Source organism: Argopecten irradians, chromosome 5 (genome assembly GCF_041381155.1).
Source record: "Argopecten irradians isolate NY chromosome 5, Ai_NY, whole genome shotgun sequence".
Lineage (NCBI taxonomy): Eukaryota > Metazoa > Mollusca > Bivalvia > Pectinida > Pectinidae > Argopecten > Argopecten irradians.
The window spans coordinates 1,518,298-1,538,817 of record NC_091138.1 but is presented as its reverse complement, the minus strand read 5'-3'; the positions used below and the strand labels follow the sequence as shown (position 1 = coordinate 1,538,817).

Here is a 20,520-nt window from a genome sequence, read left to right as displayed (position 1 = left end):
GGAGAAATATTGTGTGTTACTGGCAGATCTGGAATAGATGGTCGTGAATTTTTCTGACTTGTGACATCGAAAGCAACGTCCTAATGAAGAGCGATTAGAGTGACTTCCCCTGCAGTGTAATTCAATGGGTTTAATCAGAGATATTCCGATACGTTTGTTTTCGCGGAAAATTTGAATATAAAAACGTATCGGAATACCTCTGACTAAACCGATTGAATGACATTGCAGGGGAAGTCACTCTAATCGCTCTTCACTAGGACGTTGCTTTCGATGTCACAAGTCAGAAAGCGCCGGTAATTTTGGATTAAAATATTGCGTTTGACTATATAGACATCGTTTATATGCTTTTGCATGGTTTGTGTGTGATTATGGATTATCGGAGGACTGATGCGTGATTATGACTCTAGGAAAAAAGGTATACTATTGTGAAAAAATTAACTTTAATCGAGGTGAGGGTAAAAAATCCAATATGGCGACTGTCGTCCCTTTCTCTGTTTTATAGTAATTATCCCGATTTTTTAATAATTTTTCAAATCTCATATTTTTTTAAAAAAATCACATGACTGTCATATATACTCATCAGTCCATCCTCCAAATACAAAAAAATGTATGACAACATCCATTTTCATTGAGTTGGCCCCCTGTGGTCGTGGACACATCTCTGTGGTCCTCTCTGGTGAATACAGATTGGATCTGTCTGTTGATCATGAGAATGCATATGTCTGTTTTATCTGCTATATTAGATGAAGTCTTCCATGATCCAAGGGTGTGCTAGAGTTGCCTTACCTCATACAGCTCGCTAAAAAGCTGTCTGTTTAGACTGTTCATCATCATCATTTACTTCTAAAGATATTTCTCAAAATTCCTTCAAAAGCCACGAGGAATAAGTTTATATTGTGCTGGGTTTTGAGGCTTACCGACCGTCTTGGTGTCGCATTTGTAGGTTGTTGTGTCTGTTGTTGTCTCCTATTTCTTTCTGTATTTTCCCATCAACTCTTGTTTTTTTTCTCATTTACAATTGTACACAATGCGCATGCTTGCCAGTTTCTAATAATAATTTCCAGTTTAATGTTTAATTAAAATTGAACATCTACAGTACACCTAGGCCTATAGCAAGACGGATCCGCATCCTATTATCCGCGAATTTGTTATCCGTACTTTAGAGCTAGTCAATCACCGTCTCTGAAACGCTTTGTTTAGATTGATAGCTAAGTTTCCGTGTTTGTCTGTCATACGAGGTTGTAACGCGACTGTTTTCCCTGCCCACCACAGCTTAAACTATGGAAGAAACAAAATTGGTAAGTTATGAATAATACAATTGTAGAATTAATATAAATATAGCTTTTACAACGTCTTCATAATAAAAACCATACTATAAGGTTAAGGTGACCAGCCGAGGTGCGGCCAACCGGTTTATGCTGCTAAAAGCAGCCTCACTAACTTGTTAGCTAACTGTAAGTTAGCTAACGTTATACAGTAGGCCTACATGAAGGTTGGCCTATGGAGGGCAGTTCGGTTTATATCTTTTTGTTGGCTGATGAATAGAAATTGAAACAGTAAACGTAAAAAGACTACGTTTTGTAATGATGTATACGTAACAATATTGATTGTACTTTCGCTTTAGCCTACCTGTTTTCTGCTCTGGCCTCGGCACGTTACATCTTTCCTGTACAGTAAAGTGCAGCACTCCAACCTGGGAAAGATTACATCATTTAAGTAAAACAAAATGTGAGCGAGTGCTTGTTGCTATGTATAAGATATAATATGTATCAAAAATAGAACTACAATATGTATTTCTGGCTTTCTGGTTTGTGTTTTACCACAGGAGTTTGGCGTTCTGTCAATAACATATAGTATAAATATATAAAAATACCCCTATATACTATTACAGGGTATTATGCAATTCTCTGATACCATTGATTCCTTTAGGAATCTTATATTTCTACATCTATATATATAGCTTGACCTCCTTTGTTTAGGCGAGTAATGATGGAAATGCAATGCTGCAGGTAAAAATCAAATTTGCTTTATCTTAATTGTTTGCCTTTCTAAATACTTATAATCAGTATACTGATATTAATGTCCACATCCACGCATGCTAAGTTTATAAAAATTGGTGTGTGAAGCTTTGATAACATACACTTAAGTTGGTGTTGGTTTGAACTGTTTTGGTAATGCTGTCATTATTATTTCAACACTTGAACAGAGCTTTTTTATTTATTTATTTCAGGTTTGTCCTTCTTGTAGGTTAAATATGAAGTAGAATAAATAGCTTGCTTAAAATATATATCCATTTTATATATGAAGCGGGTGGAATATGTTCAGAAAATGACAAACCAGCTGGGTTCAGATTCATGTATACATTTATTCCATTTAAAGAAAACCCAAATGAGTGAATTTCTTGACTTAGCATAAGAAATGTCCACCGAAATACAAAAAGATATTTGATAATACCAAATAGGCCCTATGTTTAACTGAAAATACCAGCCAATCAAACAACTTCGTTACTGTCTGTAACAGTCACATATGTCCTGTTCGTCATAAAAATCCGTCGGTGAACACTACTAACGGGTACACAAACATATTCGTACATACACATACCAACAAATGCAGCGCTAGGGAATATACACGATATATTATGCACGCGGGTAAAACACAGCATGACAATACAAATCAATATTACTATTAACTACAAATTTTACATTTGTAAATATTGAGACATCTTTCAAATACACTTTTTTATACCACTTTCATTTATTACTTAAATTCACATAAAATATGACCCTATTACATATAAAGTAAAACTTACAAAAGAGAATGCTTGCATTCATCAGCATTGAAATGCAACACTTAAGAAACAAACAATTCCATAATAATAAATATGTGACTTACCAGGTACATAATTAAGTTAATAAACAAGTAAAATGATAAATAATAAATAAAATGAAGATCACAATTGATATATATATAGAATAATTTATCAATCATGATGACGTAGGACACTTAATGATTAATCTTTAAACCATCTAACAAATAACAGTATGTAGAAACTCGACTGAACCTTGAACTGGTATAACTAGAAGACCATATTTTATTAAAAGTAATTTGTTCAAATTGACAAAACAATTCAAGATATGTTAATAATTTAATTAACTGAAACATTTGAATACGCATAGCTTGAAGTTAAACAAGAACTTTGAGTTTACAATTCCGGAGTGTATGTGATGGTATGGCATGTTGACTGCCTGAATCACTCACAATGTGTATGTAGTGTTGTGGAAACTTGGACTATAAGGTCAAATGTGAACATTTTCCTCAGGCATTCAAATGTATCCACTGATAAAATCTATGGAAAAAGTAACCAAAAAATAGATATATACAAATGTATATATGAGATTGACACTATAAAAATCATACACTGTATGTGCTACACAGCTTGAGGCGTGGTAGTTAGTTTTATAAGGAATTCACACCATCTTACAATATTTACATTTTCACTTCGCTCCGCCTCAATGAAACTAGTAAACTCCGATCACTTCATTTCCCAATGAAGATGCTTGGTCACGTGCTGACCTCTGACCGGCGTGAGAATACATTTTGACATTGTTTACATTTTGACCTACATTGTAGTTTTACGCCGCTTCAGTTTTGAACGAACTTTCTGCGATGTGGCCTAGGCCTACCGTTGTACATTTAGAAACACAGACAAGAATGCTTGATAAAGTGATATTAGAAATTGTCAGTAATATAATATTATAGTCGCCTAGAGATATTTTACACGTATTTTGATGACACACTGAATTAGGCTCAAGCCCAGGTAAAAAATGCTGAGCATAGCCTGAACCGGGGATGCTTCAAAGCTCTCTATTTAGGCCTATAAATATATGCACTGCTGACAAGTAAACAAAGCATGAAATTAAAACTAAAAGCATTTATTTGTTTAATGTTTAGAGAGATATCTTAATTCAAGCACACGTAAGAAAATTTTAACAATGTTATCTTCAAAAAGTGTAATTTGGGTTAGCGTCATGTTAGGACCGAACGCAGTGAGGTTCACCACTCATCGCATATAGTAGGCATAATCGAACGCAAATAGTTTAATGTGTACAATATATGTGAAACGGTGTCATACATGTAAGCTTAGAAACGATAGATTCCATGAAAATACGCTCAAATAGCAAACAGGCTATTTTCAGTGACATTAAGCCTAACGAAACGATTCTGTGAGTGTCAAAATCCACGGCATTGGAGGGTCGTTGGAAACCGCCAATTTTTCAAATCGATATTTCTCTACTTACTTTATGCCGAATTTTAATCCCCAAACTTCAGTAGACAGAGAAGTTATCACATTTCAAGAATAACACAGAAGTCTTCCAGTGATCTGCGACTAAGTCCCGCATTTTAACACGTTTTATTGAGCCTTAACACGTTTTATTGAGCCCCGGAAGCATGATTATTGGACTGCATCACATACTATAGACACAGGGGTTGGATTTCACAACAGGTTTAGTTAATACATATTTAAATGTCAGCTACAAATAATTATCAGACGGAAATACAACATTCAGTTAATTCCATAACAATTATAATTGAGTTTTAAAAGGTTTGATTATGTTTAGATACCAACTATTCAGCATTTTCACCACAATCGTCATTTTCTTCGAAACCGGACCCCTGCTCAATCGAGCGACCGGATTACACATTGACTGCACTGCTAGTACTGCGCAGCAATTTTTGTATTTGAAGCTACATAATAATGTTTTATGATAAAATTTAAGCCATTAATTCTTGAATATAAAAACAATATTTCAAAATCTCCGTTTTTTATCGTAACAACGCACAAAGAATGAAGTTATTTTCGGAACTACATTTTGTGTTGCCTTGGTGACGAGAAGAACTGACTGGCGGCTGTTCCGTAGCTGTACATACATGTACGATAACTGGTACAATGTTGCAAAATTGTATAATAATCTTATACCGAACACATATAATTTGACTTTTTTCAAAAGCGGAATTTTTAAATTGGTTAATGTAAATATAAGGATTGATTATCAATTTTGTTGCTTGCATTGACTGATGAAGAAAGTTAATCTCGTGCAAATGTTACATGAACTGCTTCGCAGTTCACTTCATTTGCACGAGATTAACTTTCTTCATCAGTCAATGCAAGCAACAAAATTGACAATCAATCCTTAAGAATAGTCATTTATCAAGAAAGCTTGAATCAGACGCCTGATCTGTGTGTTACAAACATTCCCTGTTGAAGTAATATTAAATCAAATTAAGGAAACAGACTTGAATCTGTCCGGATTCGGACGCCATTTTCCTGATAAATCATGGTCATACAGGGCTTGCATCTGTTCAGATTGCAGTGTTTCATTCCTGGTAAAAGTATTCTGAATAAGGATTTTATAGAAATTAATCCAGCAATTTCAATAAAATCTGGTTCCATTTACAGATGGAACAAATATATCTGTAGTAGCGTACCATGTTCGAGACATTACTATTATATTTCTTATTTATAATACCATCGTGTAACAATAAATATCAGACAATGTATAGATATAGATGCTAATTGATTGAACATGGAACATACTAAAATGCAGAATGTGGAATGACTACATGTACATACTAAAAGCGGAATGAAAATGGAACATAGAAAAACACAGAAACATATGAAATATTGCATGAATTGTCTTTGCCTTTTTTCTGAGCTTAGCAATCTCTTCATTAAACCCTTTTTATTTTGTTGGTAACAACAGTATGTTTAAAACTATTCATCTGTACTACACCTGGCTACCTTGCACTAACACAAACTCACAAATTATAAAATGGCTTCCAACAGAACAATTAAAATTTCAAAGCATAGTGTCATATCATTGTTTAATTTCCATATTCTTTCCAGTCAAAGGGTTAAGCTTCCGCGTAGCCCACTTAGCTTTTTGGGAAGCTAATACTTGTTATAATTTATCTTTATTATAAATAGTGATAATTCCTGTATATTTTATGAGTATGGTTTATTTATCTGGGTATACGTAGCATAGAAATTAGACTGTTTACTTTGCTAAGGCCTACTAACTCTGCATGTTTCCATGTTTGGTAGAGGTTAACTAATTTTGTTGGCATGGTAACCATATTAACATTTTTGTAGTTGTTTGTACCCTATATTTAGTTAATTTATCTTTGAGTCTTAAAACATTGTTGATAAACATATCTAAATGAGCCTAAAACCGCTTTTGGTGTTTTAATGAATTGTCTTTGTGAAAAAACTTAAGTCATTCCTCAGTTAAAGCAACAGGAAAGTAAATTAACAACTCTTTGAATAATTCTTACATTTTCTAGAAAAAATTTGTAGGATTGTATTAAATGTTTATGAAGTTGATTTAACTGATAAGTTTTCTCCACTCAGCTGATTTCTGTATGATCCACTTTTAGAGTTGTGCTGCTCAACTTTAGCTGTGGTCAAGGCATTTTTGTGGTGACTACAATTTTTGTAATTTCTGATCGCACACAAAAAGAAGTTGGTATACAGAATAATAAACCAAATATTGACAAGCAGATGATTGTTATAGATATCATTTCTGTTCTGTCTCAAGTTTGTAACCATCTGATGTTAACTTTATTCTCTAACACTACTCAGGACTAGATGATTGTTATAGATATCATTTCTGTTCTGTCTCAAGTTTGTAACCATCTGATTTTAACTTTATTCTCTAACAATACTCAGGACTCACCACCATCTTACCATGCTACAGCAGACCAGTCAGCAGTGGACATGCCTGAAGGACTCCCTCCCTATGGAGCAAATGGCTACAGTGGTATGGGGCCTCTTTATGATTTTGGGTTTTATTTGTTTTTTTTTTCTCACATCCAAATCAATCTTTTAAAGCCTTTTGCTTATGAATAGTTCATAGCTAGTCTTGTACCTATGGGGACTTCAATGACAAACATTTTACTACAAGATTGACACATGCTTTGATACCAGGAGAAATTCCACTGAATGAGCTGCATGACATATAAATGAATATTCAGTATAATTATGATAACCATGACTTTGAAGTGCAAGTTAAAGCAAAATATGGTTAATACAATAATTTTGAATGTTTACCTTTCAGAGCCCCCTCCATCCTACGATTCTCTGTTTGGGAAGATGAAAGCAGCTAAAGCTTCATCCAGTAATAATGCTGAGTTTGCCAAGAGTTTTGTGGGCATCCTGATGGGAACCTGTAAGTCTATATTCTGTAGGAGTGATGAACAAATTCAAATGAAGCAGAATTTGTTGTTACTGGTCTTATTGATGGAACAGAAGACTGAAACAAAATTTTTGTGTTTTTCATATTCAACATTTTCATTAATGAATTACTTTTGATGAGATAGACATTATCGTGAATGTTTGACATTAAACTTGTAACATAACCACTAATTAATGTTGAAACCCTTGTTTTTCACAGTGGCTTGTACCATTGTAATGGGAATTTTCCTGGCCATTCCAATTGCAATGTTAGTTATAGGTAGGTATGAAAGACATCTTAAAACTTCCAATAAAACAGACATATTGAGAGCATCCTTTTTTCTCTGTAATTACTGAACAAAATTTTGCCAAAATGTGGCCAGGGACCATCTTATGTGGCTGAGATTCAAATCTCAGAAAGTGGTGGAGCCCACTGCCCTCGAGGCTACTTAAGTAGAGGTCTGATGTGTTCAATGTGGGAAGACGATATATTGGTATTTACAATTTTTGCTCTAGAATTAAGCAAGGAATAAAAAAAATCATATTTTAGTAATAAATCTGAAAGTGGCTTTAATTCAACATTTTAGTGCATAAGTGAAAGAAATGAAAATTGAAAACAAGAGGTTTATTTATGCTATACCAGGCAGTTCCTTCTGTGGGATTCTTTGGTTTCCATTTAATTGTTAACCTGTTTTGGTTGATAGGAGCTGTGTATCTAAATGACTGCCCCGCTGAAAGGTATATCCCGATCTATCTCCTGGTGGCCGGGGTGTTTGGGATCATCAAGAACCTGTCAAGTCTAGGACAGAAGTTGAGAAGTAGAAACGATGGCGAGGAGGATGACCAGAAACATGTTAAGACAAATCCTGGGGACATGCTGCTCAACTGCTTCTTGTTTGCCTGGTTTATTGCAGGTAAGGTCTTCTGTTACACTATTATCGGATGAGTGAGGTCATGTGTTGAACAAGTCCTGATTAGTAATCTAACATTCATATGTGACAGGTAAAGTTTTCTGTTACACAATTGTCTGATAAGTGATCTGAGGTCGTGTGTTGAACAAGTTCTTATCCCATATTCATATGTGAAAGGAAAATTTTTCTGCTACTCAATGGTCTGATTAGTGATTTCTATTCCATATGTGACAGCCCGTTTATGCATAGAGAGAAGAGAAAGTAACAATATCTTTTTAGATCTTGATGCTGACTATAAACTTTTCCCACAATCTTCTATAACCATGTCATCTTAATTGTGCTCTGTAATTATCATCTAATCATAAAATTTAGCATTGGAACAAGTCCCTGGCAATAACAATCTCTACACTCGTATCGTATCAAGAACGTAAGTATGAATGCTACATATGTTCTGGCATATAACTTCATATCAGACTCCAAGCTTAGCGTCTCTTTCTCCCCATTTCTTTTTTGTTTAAATCTCAGTTTAATGCAGTAGATTGATTGTGTATATTGGCTGTGTTTTACAGGAAATGTGTGGGTATATCGTACTATTGTTTGTTAAGATACTGTATATTGACTGTGTTTACAGACAATGTGTAGGTATATCGTACTATCGTTTGTTAAGATACTGTATATTGACTGTGTTTTACAGGAAATGTGTGGGTATATCGTACTATCGTTTGTTAAGATACTGTATATTGACTGTGTTTTACAGGAAATGTGTGGGTATATCGTACTATTGTTTGTTAAGATACTGTATATTGGCTGTGTTTTACAGGAAGTGTGTAGGTATATCATACTATCGTTTGTTAAGATACTGTATATTGGCTGTGTTTTACATAAACGTACCTATGTTAAAATACTGTATATTGGCTGTTTTACAGGAAGTGTGTAGGTATATCGTACCTATGTTAAGATACTGTATATTGACTGTGTTTTACAGGAAATGTGTGGGTATATCGTACCTATGTTAAGATACTGTATATTGACTGTGTTTTACAGGAAATGTGTAGGTATATCGTACCTATGTTAAGATACTGTATATTGACTGTGTTTTACAGGAAATGTGTGGGTATATCGTACCTATGTTAAGATACTGTATATTGGCTGTGTTTTACAGGAAATGTGTGGGTATATCGTACCTATGTTAAGATACTGTATATTGGCTGTGTTTTACAGGAAATGTGTGGGTATATCGTACCTATGTTAAGATACTGTATATTGACTGTGTTTTACAGGAAATGTGTGGGTATATCGTACCTATGTTAAGATACTGTATATTGGCTGTGTTTTACAGGAAATGTGTGGGTATATCGTACCTATGTTAAGATACTGTATATTGACTGTGTTTTACAGGAAATGTGTGGGTATATCGTACCTATGTTAAGATACTGTATATTGGCTGTGTTTTACAGGAAATGTGTGGGTATATCGTACCTATGTTAAGATACTGTATATTGACTGTGTTTTACAGGAAATGTGTGGGTATATCGTACCTATGTTAAGATACTGTATATTGACTGTGTTTTACAGGAAATGTGTGGGTATATCGTACCTATGTTAAGATACTGTATATTGACTGTGTTTTACAGGAAATGTGTGGGTATATCGTACTATTGTTTGTTAAGATACTGTATATTGGCTGTGTTTTACAGGAAATGTGTGGGTATATCGTACTATTGCTTGTTAAGATACTGTATATTGACTGTGTTTTACAGGAAATGTGTGGGTATATCGTACCTATGTTAAGATACTGTATATTGACTGTGTTTTACAGGAAATGTGTGGGTATATCGTACCTATGTTAAGATACTGTATATTGCTGTGTTTTACAGGAAATGTGTGGGTATATCATACCTATGTTAAGATACTGTATATTGGCTGTGTTTTACAGGAAATGTGTGGGTATATCGTACCTATGTTAAGATACTGTATATTGACTGTGTTTTACAGGAAATGTGTGGGTATATCGTACCTAAGTTAAGATACTGTATATTGACTGTGTTTTACAGGAAATGTGTGGGTATATCATACTATCGTTTGTTAAGATACTGTATATTGGCTGTGTTTTACAGGAAATGTGTGGGTATATCGTACCTATGTTAAGATACTGTATATTGGCTGTGTTTTACAGGAAATGTGTGGGTATATCGTACCTATGTTAAGATACTGTATATTGGCTGTGTTTTACAGGAAATGTGTGGGTATATCGTACCTATGTTAAGATACTGTATATTGGCTGTGTTTTACAGGAAATGTGTGGTGGGTATATCGTACCTATGTTAAGATACTGTATATTGACTGTGTTTTACAGGAAATGTGTGGGTATATCGTACCTATGTTAAGATACTGTATATTGACTGTGTTTTACAGGAAATGTGTGGGTATATCGTACCTATGTTAAGATACTGTATATTGACTGTGTTTTACAGGAAATGTGTGGGTATATCGTACTATCGTTTGTTAAGATACTGTATATTGGCTGTGTTTACAGGAAATGTGTGGGTATATCGTACCTATGTTAAGATACTGTATATTGGCTGTGTTTTACAGGAAATGTGTGGGTATATCGTACCTATGTTAAGATACTGTATATTGACTGTGTTTTACAGGAAATGTGTGGGTATATCGTACCTATGTTAAGATACTGTATATTGACTGTGTTTTACAGGAAATGTGTGGGTATATCGTACTATCGTTTGTTAAGATACTGTATATTGACTGTGTTTTACAGGAAATGTGTGGGTATATCGTACCTATGTTAAGATATATCATATTAGATCTGTATATTGGCTGTGTTTTACAGGAAATGTGTGGGTATATCGTACTATTGTTTGTTAAGATACTGTATATTGGCTGTGTTTTACAGGAAATGTGTGGGTATATCGTACTATTGTTTGTTAAGATACTGTATATTGGCTGTGTTTTACAGGAAATGTGTGGGTATATCGTACCTATGTTTTAGATACAGGAAATGTGTGGGTATATCGTACCTATGTTAAGATACTGTATTGTTTTACAGGAAATGTGTGGGTATATCGTACTATGTTAAGATACTGTATATTGACTGTGTTTTACAGGAAATGTGTGGGTATATCGTACTATGTTAAGATACTGTATATTGACTGTTTTTACAGGAAATGTGTGGGTATATCGTACCTATGTTAAGATACTGTATATTGGCTGTGTTTTACAGGAAATGTGTGGGTATATCGTACTATGTGTTTAAGATACTGTATATTGGCTGTGTTTTACAGGAAATGTGTGGGTATATCGTACCTATGTTAAGATACTGTATATTGACTGTGTTTTACAGGAAATGTGTGGGTATATCGTACCTATGTTAAGATACTGTATATTGGCTGTGTTTTACAGGAAATGTGTGGGTATATCGTAACTATGTGTTAAGATACTGTATATTGACTGTGTTTTACAGGAAATGTGTGGGTATATCGTACCTATGTTAAGATACTGTATATTGACTGTGTTTTACAGGAAATGTGTGGGTATATCGTACCTATGTTAAGATACTGTATATTGGCTGTGTTTTACAGGATACTGTGTGGGTATATTATGGCTGTGTGTTTTACAGGAAATGTGTGGGTATATCGTACCTATGTTAAGATACTGTATATTGGCTGTGTTTTACAGGAAATGTGTGGGTATATCGTACCTATGTTAAGATACTGTATATTGACTGTGTTTTACAGGAAATGTGTGGGTATATCGTACCTATGTTAAGATACTGTATATTGGCTGTGTTTTACAGGAAATGTGTGGGTATATCGTACCTATGTTAAGATACTGTATATTGACTGTGTTTTACAGGAAATGTGTGGGTATATCGTACTATCTTTGTTAAGATACTGTATATTGGCTGTGTTTTACAGGAAATGTGTGGGTATATCGTACCTATGTTAAGATACTGTATATTGGCTGTGTTTTACAGGAAATGTGTGGGTATATCGTACCTATGTTAAGATACTGTATATTGGCTGTGTTTTACAGGAAATGTGTGGGTATATCGTACCTATGTTAAGATACTGTATATTGGCTGTGTTTTACAGGAAATGTGTGGGTATATCGTACTATTGTTTGTTAAGATACTGTATATTGGCTGTGTTTTACAGGAAATGTGTGGGTATATCGTACCTATGTTAAGATACTGTATATTGGCTGTGTTTTACAGGAAATGTGTGGGTATATCGTACCTATGTTAAGATACTGTATATTGGCTGTGTTTTACAGGAAATGTGTGGGTATATCGTACCTATGTTAAGATACTGTATATTGACTGTGTTTTACAGGAAATGTGTGGGTATATCGTACCTATGTTAAGATACTGTATATTGGCTGTGTTTTACAGGAAATGTGTGGGTATATCGTACTATTGTTTGTTAAGATACTGTATATTGGCTGTGTTTTACAGGAAATGTGTGGGTATATCGTACTATTGTTTGTTAAGATACTGTATATTGGCTGTGTTTTACAGGAAATGTGTGGGTATATCGTACCTATTTGTTAAGATACTGTATATTGGCTGTGTTTTACAGGAAATGTGTGGGTATATCATACTCTTATTTGTTAAGATACTGTATATTGGCTGTGTTTTACAGGAAATGTGTGGGTATATTGTACTATCGTTTGTTAAGATACTGTATATTGGCTGTGTTTTACAGGAAATGTGTGGGTATATCATACTATCGTTTGTTAAGATACTGTATATTGGCTGTGTTTTACAGGAAATGTGTGGGTATATCGTACCTATGTTAAGATACTGTATATTGGCTGTGTTTTACAGGAAATGTGTGGGTATATCGTACCTATGTTAAGATACTGTATATTGACTGTGTTTACAGGAAATGTGTGGGTATATCGTACCTATGTTAAGATACTGTATATTGACTGTGTTTTACAGGAAATGTGTGGGTATATCGTACCTAAGTTAAGATACTGTATATTGACTGTGTTTACAGGAAATGTGTGGGTATATCATACTATCGTTTGATACTGTATATTGACTGTGTTTTACAGGAAATGTGTGGGTATATCGTACCTATGTTAAGATACTGTATATTGACTGTGTTTTACAGGAAATGTGTGGGTATATCGTACTATCGTTTGTTAAGATACTGTATATTGACTGTGTTTTACAGGAAATGTGTGGGTATATCGTACCTATGTTAAGATACTGTATATTGGCTGTGTTTTACAGGAAATGTGTGGGTATATCGTACCTATGTTAAGATACTGTATATTGACTGTGTTTTACAGGAAATGTGTGGGTATATCGTACCTATGTTAAGATACTGTATATTGACTGTGTTTTACAGGAAATGTGTGGGTATATCGTACCTATGTTAAGATACTGTATATTGCTGTGTTTTACAGGAAATGTGTGGGTATATCGTACCTATGTTAAGATACTGTATATTGACTGTGTTTTACAGGAAATGTGTGGGTATATCGTACCTATGTTAAGATACTGTATATTGACTGTGTTTTACAGGAAATGTGTGGGTATATCGTACCTATGTTAAGATACTGTATATTGCTGTGTTTTACAGGAAATGTGGTATGTGTGATGGTATATTTGCTGTGTTTTACAGGAAATGTGTGGTATATCGTACCTATGTTAAGATACTGTATATTGACTGTGTTTTACAGGAAATGTGTGGGTATATCGTACCTATGTTAAGATACTGTATATTGACTGTGTTTTACAGGAATGTGGGTATCATTGTTAAGATACTGTATATTGGCTGTACAGGAAATGTGTGGTATATCGTACCTATGTTAAGATACTGTATATTGGCTGTGTTTTACAGGAAATGTGTGGGTATATCGTACCTATGTTAAGATACTGTATATTGACTGTGTTTTACAGGAAATGTGTGGGTATATCGTACCTATGTTAAGATACTGTATATTGCTGTGTTTTACAGGAAATGTGTGGGTATATCGTACCTATGTTAAGATACTGTATATTGACTGTGTTTATACAGGAAATGTGTGGGTATAATCGTACCTATGTTTTAAGATACTGTATATTGACTGTGTTTTACAGGAAATGTGTGGGTATATCGTACTATATTGTTAAGATACTGTATATTGACTGTGTTTTACAGGAAATGTGTGGGTATATCGTACCTATGTTAAGATACTGTATATTGACTGTGTTTTACAGGAAATGTGTAGGTATATCGTACCTATGTTAAGATACTGTATATTGACTGTGTTTTACAGGAAATGTGTGGGTATATCGTACCTATGTTAAGATACTGTATATTGGCTGTGTTTTACAGGAAATGTGTGGGTATATCGTACCTATGTTAAGATACTGTATATTGACTGTGTTTTACAGGAAATGTGTGGGTATATCGTACCTATGTTAAGATACTGTATATTGGCTGTGTTTTACAGGAAATGTGTGGGTATATCGTACCTATGTTAAGATACTGTATATTGACTGTGTTTTACAGGAAATGTGTGGGTATATCCTACCTATGTTAAGATACTGTATATTGGCTGTGTTTTACAGGAAATGTGTGGGTATATCGTACCTATGTTAAGATACTGTATATTGACTGTGTTTTACAGGAAATGTGTGGGTATATCGTACCTATGTTAAGATACTGTATATTGGCTGTGTTTTACAGGAAATGTGTGGGTATATCGTACCTATGTTAAGATACTGTATATTGGCTGTGTTTTACAGGAAATGTGTTGGTATATCATACCTATGTTAAGATACTGTATATTGGCTGTGTTTTACAGGAAATGTGTGGGTATATCGTACCTATGTTAAGATACTGTATATTGACTGTGTTTTACAGGAAATGTGTGGGTATATCGTACCTATGTTAAGATACTGTATATTGACTGTGTTTTACAGGAAATGTGTGGGTATATCTTACCTATGTTTAGATACTGTATATTGGCTGTGTTTTACAGGAAATGTGTAGGTATATCGTACCTATGTTAAGATACTGTATATTGACTGTGTTTTACAGGAAATGTGTGGGTATATCGTACCTATGTTAAGATACTGTATATTGGCTGTGTTTTACAGGAAATGTGTAGGTATATCGTACCTATGTTAAGATACTGTATATTGACTGTGTTTTACAGGAAATGTGTGGGTATATCGTACCTATGTTAAGATACTGTATATTGGCTGTGTTTTACAGGAAATGTGTGGGTATATCGTACCTATGTTAAGATACTGTATATTGACTGTGTTTACAGGAAATGTGTGGGTATATCGTACCTATGTTAAGATACTGTATATTGACTGTGTTTTACAGGAAATGTGTGGGTATATCGTACCTATGTTAAGATACTGTATATTGACTGTGTTTTACAGGAAATGTGTTGGTATATATCATACCTATGTTAAGATACGGTATATTGGCTGTGTTTTACAGGAAATGTGTGGGTATATCGTACCTATGTTAAGATACTGTATATTGACTGTGTTTTACAGGAAATGTGTGGGTATATCGTACCTATGTTAAGATACTGTATATTGGCTGTGTTTTACAGGAAATGTGTGGGTATATCTTACCTATGTTTAGATACTGTATATTGGCTGTGTTTTACAGGAAATGTGTAGGTATATCGTACCTATGTTAAGATACTGTATATTGACTGTGTTTACAGGAAATGTGTGGGTAAATCGTACCTATGTTAAGATACTGTATATTGACTGTGTTTTACAGGAAATGTGTTGGTATATATCATACCTATGTTAAGATACTGTATATTGGCTGTGTTTACAGGAAATGTGTGGGTATATCGTACCTATGTTAAGATACTGTTTATTGACTGTGTTTACAGGAAATGTGTGGGTATATCGTACCTATGGTAACTTCACCACGGTATCTGGCTCTCCGTTGTACTGTCATCCCACCTGTTACTACTTTGCCTTCTGGGTAATTACGGCGTCCTACATTCTGGCTGGTCTCATCTGTGTCCTGACATGTTGTGGGGGTATTATAGCTGCTCTTACAACCGGAAGTAAATCCTAATTATTGAGGTAACTATTGTAAACAATAAACTTTCATAAAGATTTATTATTTCACCCAAAGTCGAAAAGTAACAAGCAAATAGAATAAAAAAATAAGAAGGGTCTTGATGTCGGATTTGACACTAGTTCTTACAGACTTGATTAAAAAGGGAAAGGGCTTATTGCTGAGAGAGGGCTTATTGTTGAGAGAGGGCTTATTGCAGGTGAATTGCGATAATAAAAAAAAACCAGAATCCTTCTGGGATTTTGGCATATAAGGTTATCATTTACCCGTCATTTGTTAAATAGAAGAATCAAGGTCCAAGGGTTCCATTATGGTATTGACCCATTGTCTATCAATGAATTCAAAACATATGCTGGCATTGTGTTTTTCATTTACAGGCAATATTTTATTTACCTATCTACGGTAACTTAAAAACTGAGGTTGGCGTCGCCATGGTTCTGCCATATTGTACTTAATCCTACGGTTAGTATCTTCTGCTTCCCTGTATGATTCAGTAACCGTAGTTACAATGGATCTGGATATCATATCTTTATATTTTGCACACGTATCTGAGATTAAAAATCAAAACCATAGTATTCGAAATAAAAGTGATTGATTTTAATGTTGTAAAATGACAAGATGAGTAATCTTGAACTGACTGAAGCAATTAAAATAGTAGATCTTATGTATAAGATGGCACCAATATTTTGCTCAAATTATGAAGTATATATGTAGGAATATAAGTGTCTGTATTACATGTGACAATGTTTACTATAGATGTAATGTTAACACATGTGTCATACACTATAACAGGGACATTTGTTTCAGGACATTTTACTTTTTAGGTAGTTACACACAAAATTGCTACTGTACCAGTTTTAGTATCAGGTACATTTTAAGTGTTGTGGACTCTCATTTGAGATGTTTTGTTACATTACCAGGATTATAATTCATTTTCTGTTATTTTCCTCTTGTTGTTTACATGCATCTGTTTAAGTTACGTATGTGTGTGTCTTTTGTACTCAAATGACCTTAACTTGACTTTGACTTGTGTTATAATTTAGTCATGATGTGTACATTTCAGTTTTGTTGATTTTAATAATAAATTCAAACAATGAGTGCCACACATGTGACATAATTGGAGAAACATTTTGATATGCTTTCTTTTCAGTGATCTATTGAAATCCATAACATTTGATTAATTAAGCTGTGAATATCTCTAGTTTTGTGTATGCTTTTTTATGCTCAGATGAAAACATCTAAAAAAGTCATTATCATTACTGACAACACTGTAAAAATGTTAAATGAATTTGTAGACCACAACTTGGTTTCTTGCTTTGACTGTGTGTACTCATTTCACTGCACTGTTGACGTAAATTTTATTTATGGCAATTCATTTTGAGCTCTGATTTGAATTTGTAAAATTAAAACCATTTCTCAAGACAAATTAAGAAGTCTTCTTGATTCTTAATTATGAAAATTACGGCATATTTAACTTAAAGTTAGAATTTAAACGAATCTTTCAATGTGGTATATAATAAATCTAGGATGAGGCATTAAAAAGAAATGAAGATGCTGAATCTCATTTCATAATTTCGCATTTGTTTTAACCTTTTTAAGATGATATGAAGAAAATATGAAAAAAAAAGAAAAAAAATAATTTCAACGTATTTATTTTGTATCCATCTGAATATATTGGTTTACCCATGCCTCCTTACTTCACTCTCTGGTATAGAGGTATCTTTGTTATTTATATATACCTGTGCTAAAATGAGACCAGTGCTCCCAGCATACAAAGCTTGCAGCTTTTCTCGCACCCAATGCTGGTGAGCAAGGTAACATTCAGTTGTGATTTTTACCCCAAATTGAATCAAAAATAAGAACTGACATGCTCATTACTCACTGTGCTTTATTTATCGTATATACAGCCTCTCAATTCTCGTCATAAGTGACACATATTTCATGTTTTGTGAAAATGTCCTGACAAGGTTTGGGAAGTTTAAAAAACTTATTTCACATACTACATAGGAGGCTTTTCTGTCAGAAACAGGACCGTGGATGATACAGTAGTAAAACTGTACTTACTGACAATTACCAAGCTACTCTATGTAAAAGGATTTACCTTGTACCCTTTACCGGGCCCCAGTTTTATTAGCACTCCTTAGTTATTTAAAACATCTCCGTAAGAAAGCATGAAATCAGTCACAGAAGGTTCCAGAACTCATTTCTTCACTTCTGTAATGCTTCCCTAAGGGTTGTTTTAAAATTAAGGCCTTTCCTTACGTCTAGGAATGTTTACAAACTGCGCCCAGATATAGACTATTGACAAACTGTGCCCAGATATAGACTATTGACAAAGTGATAACATATTTTGCATGCTTGAATAAACAAAGCAATACTTAAGAAATGATAAAAATATTTTTGAACTTAATTTTTTTTTATGTCATCCATTTTTATCAAGTTTTTCTTACCAGATATTACAGGGTATACAAGCTAAGATATATACACATATTTTTTTTAATAGATAAATGGTATAACCATGGTTGATGTGAATAAGACTTTATTGTTTGTAACCTCATTTTGCATAATTTGTAACTGTACTTAGTTGAATTTGTGATGTTCATACTTCACTTATACATTGTCTGAGCTTTTTGCTCGATATTATTTATTAATTTGAAACATGAAATATTTGGGAGATGGGGGTCACAAATATATGATTAATATCTTCTGCAATCCAGCTGATTTATATGTTGGCTTCTTTATGCAATGTACATGTTTGATGTTTCGCAATATTTAACAGAGAAAGTACTGATTGTTTCCTTAATGGTGTGAAAATGCATTCAAAATCCTTTAAAAGCTTTAAAGGAAGTACTTTTATATAGGTATCTTATTACAATTATTTAGCCGGACTTGGGATGTTTTTACTATTATTATGTTTTTTTGCGAAATTCTTATTAAACCTCGTTGTAATTGTTAAATTATCAACTATCCAGAATTATAAATTTGTCGTATTTTCAGTGAATGATTGTTGTGGCAATAGTACATGTATGCGCCTTATCCGATCTGGTAACTGAAGGGGATATTAAATTATGGATGATTTAATATTTCGGATATTATAATTTGAAGCACAGTAGAAAAAATATTGGAATTTACATCAGTACAATGAAAACATGTGCTTGTTAATTTATAAGTAATTATTAAAAACTATTCTGTAACTACGTAACGTGGTGCCCATGTCATCAAATCCCTGTCAATACTACAAACATATTTTCATTGTGGAATTTCATGATAGATGTATGAATACATTAGAATGGAGACTATTTTTGTATGGTATAGGTGATGTTTTACTGGTGTTAAAATGTTAAAGTACATATTCTGCTGAATTTCATGTTGTGTGACATAAAATATTTTTTGTTGTCGTTTGATGTAAACAACCTCTGGGTTATAATTCCATATTTGTATAAATTAGTTATCTGTTCGCCCGGGTAGGTATCCATTGTGACTTTATTATGTTGATATAATATGTTGAGATATATGGTGTGATGCTCGCAAACGCATGGCGTTAACAATTTTAAAATATCTACCCACAAGAGCAGACAACTCTGTAAATATCCAAATACAGAATTAAGTATATGTAAACCAGGAATAGAATGATAATATAAGAAATCCCTGACTATGTGATACTGATGTATGATATACATGTTTTCTCCGTCTTTGTTTAATTAATATTGTAAAGGTTTCTAAAGAGTTATTTATAGCTAGTTATTTACATTTCGCACGTATAAGTGCGCTATTTACTAATTAATATATTTTCCTGTTTTCTGTCGTTCTGTTTGCTATATTTTGTTATTTATATGGTAATGGTGCCTATAATAAAATATCGATGAAAAAACGTTTGTTATTTTATTGTCAATATATATTATACCTTATTACCACTATTGTCTTTATATCTGAATAGAGAGTATCTTATATCTATCGGGAAATTTCAATTTTCTAAACCATCGACAAATAAAATGATTTTTTATTGATGTTTTAGTGACGGTGGTCAAAGGTTCCATAAAAACTTAATTTTGCTAAAGCACTAAATTATCGGCATACTCCCTAAATGAGTTGTGCCCAGCGCTAACATTCACAGAATATGGATTAAAGGTAGGATGTGGGGACCAGATGCCCTGGAAAGCAAGCGTCATCTTATTACTTACCTTGAACCACACGTGTACCAAATGCACAGCCAAAACAAAACTGTATCTAGGGACGCCATTACGTTGCTATCGTTTGCGTTCATATACTGTAAATATATATTGATAAATGTTTGAACTAAATA

The 20,520-nt window shown here is 33.7% G+C and overlaps 2 protein-coding genes across 3 annotated transcripts in view; both read left to right on the top strand.

Annotated features, from left to right (window-relative positions):
• The window catches only part of LOC138322617 (fatty acid synthase-like), a 381,340-nt gene that overhangs the window by 136,347 nt on the left and 224,473 nt on the right, over positions 1–20,520 (top strand). The window lies entirely within an intron of this gene.
• LOC138322615 (transmembrane protein 272-like) lies at positions 1,166–20,090 on the top strand. Of its 2 annotated transcripts, XM_069266595.1 has the most exons (8): positions 1,166–1,298; positions 1,980–2,009; positions 6,728–6,818; positions 7,116–7,226; positions 7,452–7,511; positions 7,936–8,145; positions 16,024–16,222; positions 16,595–20,090. In XM_069266595.1, exons 1-7 carry the CDS (start codon positions 1,281–1,283, stop codon positions 16,212–16,214), a joined length of 711 nt encoding a protein of 236 aa, XP_069122696.1. In that variant the 5' UTR covers positions 1,166–1,280; the 3' UTR covers positions 16,215–16,222; positions 16,595–20,090. The 2 variants fall into 2 exon arrangements, with proteins under 2 accessions (XP_069122696.1, XP_069122697.1); XM_069266596.1 differs by lacking the exon at positions 1,980–2,009 and having other exon boundaries at positions 1,188–1,298.

Coding starts and splice junctions, on each gene's coding strand:
- LOC138322615 (XM_069266595.1), top strand. Junction 2,010..6,727: donor ATGGAAATGCAATGCTGCAG/GTAAAAATCAAA, acceptor AACAATACTCAG/GACTCACCACCATCTTACCA. Junction 8,146..16,023: donor GTTTGCCTGGTTTATTGCAG/GTAAGGTCTTCT, acceptor CTGTGTTTACAG/GAAATGTGTGGGTATATCGT.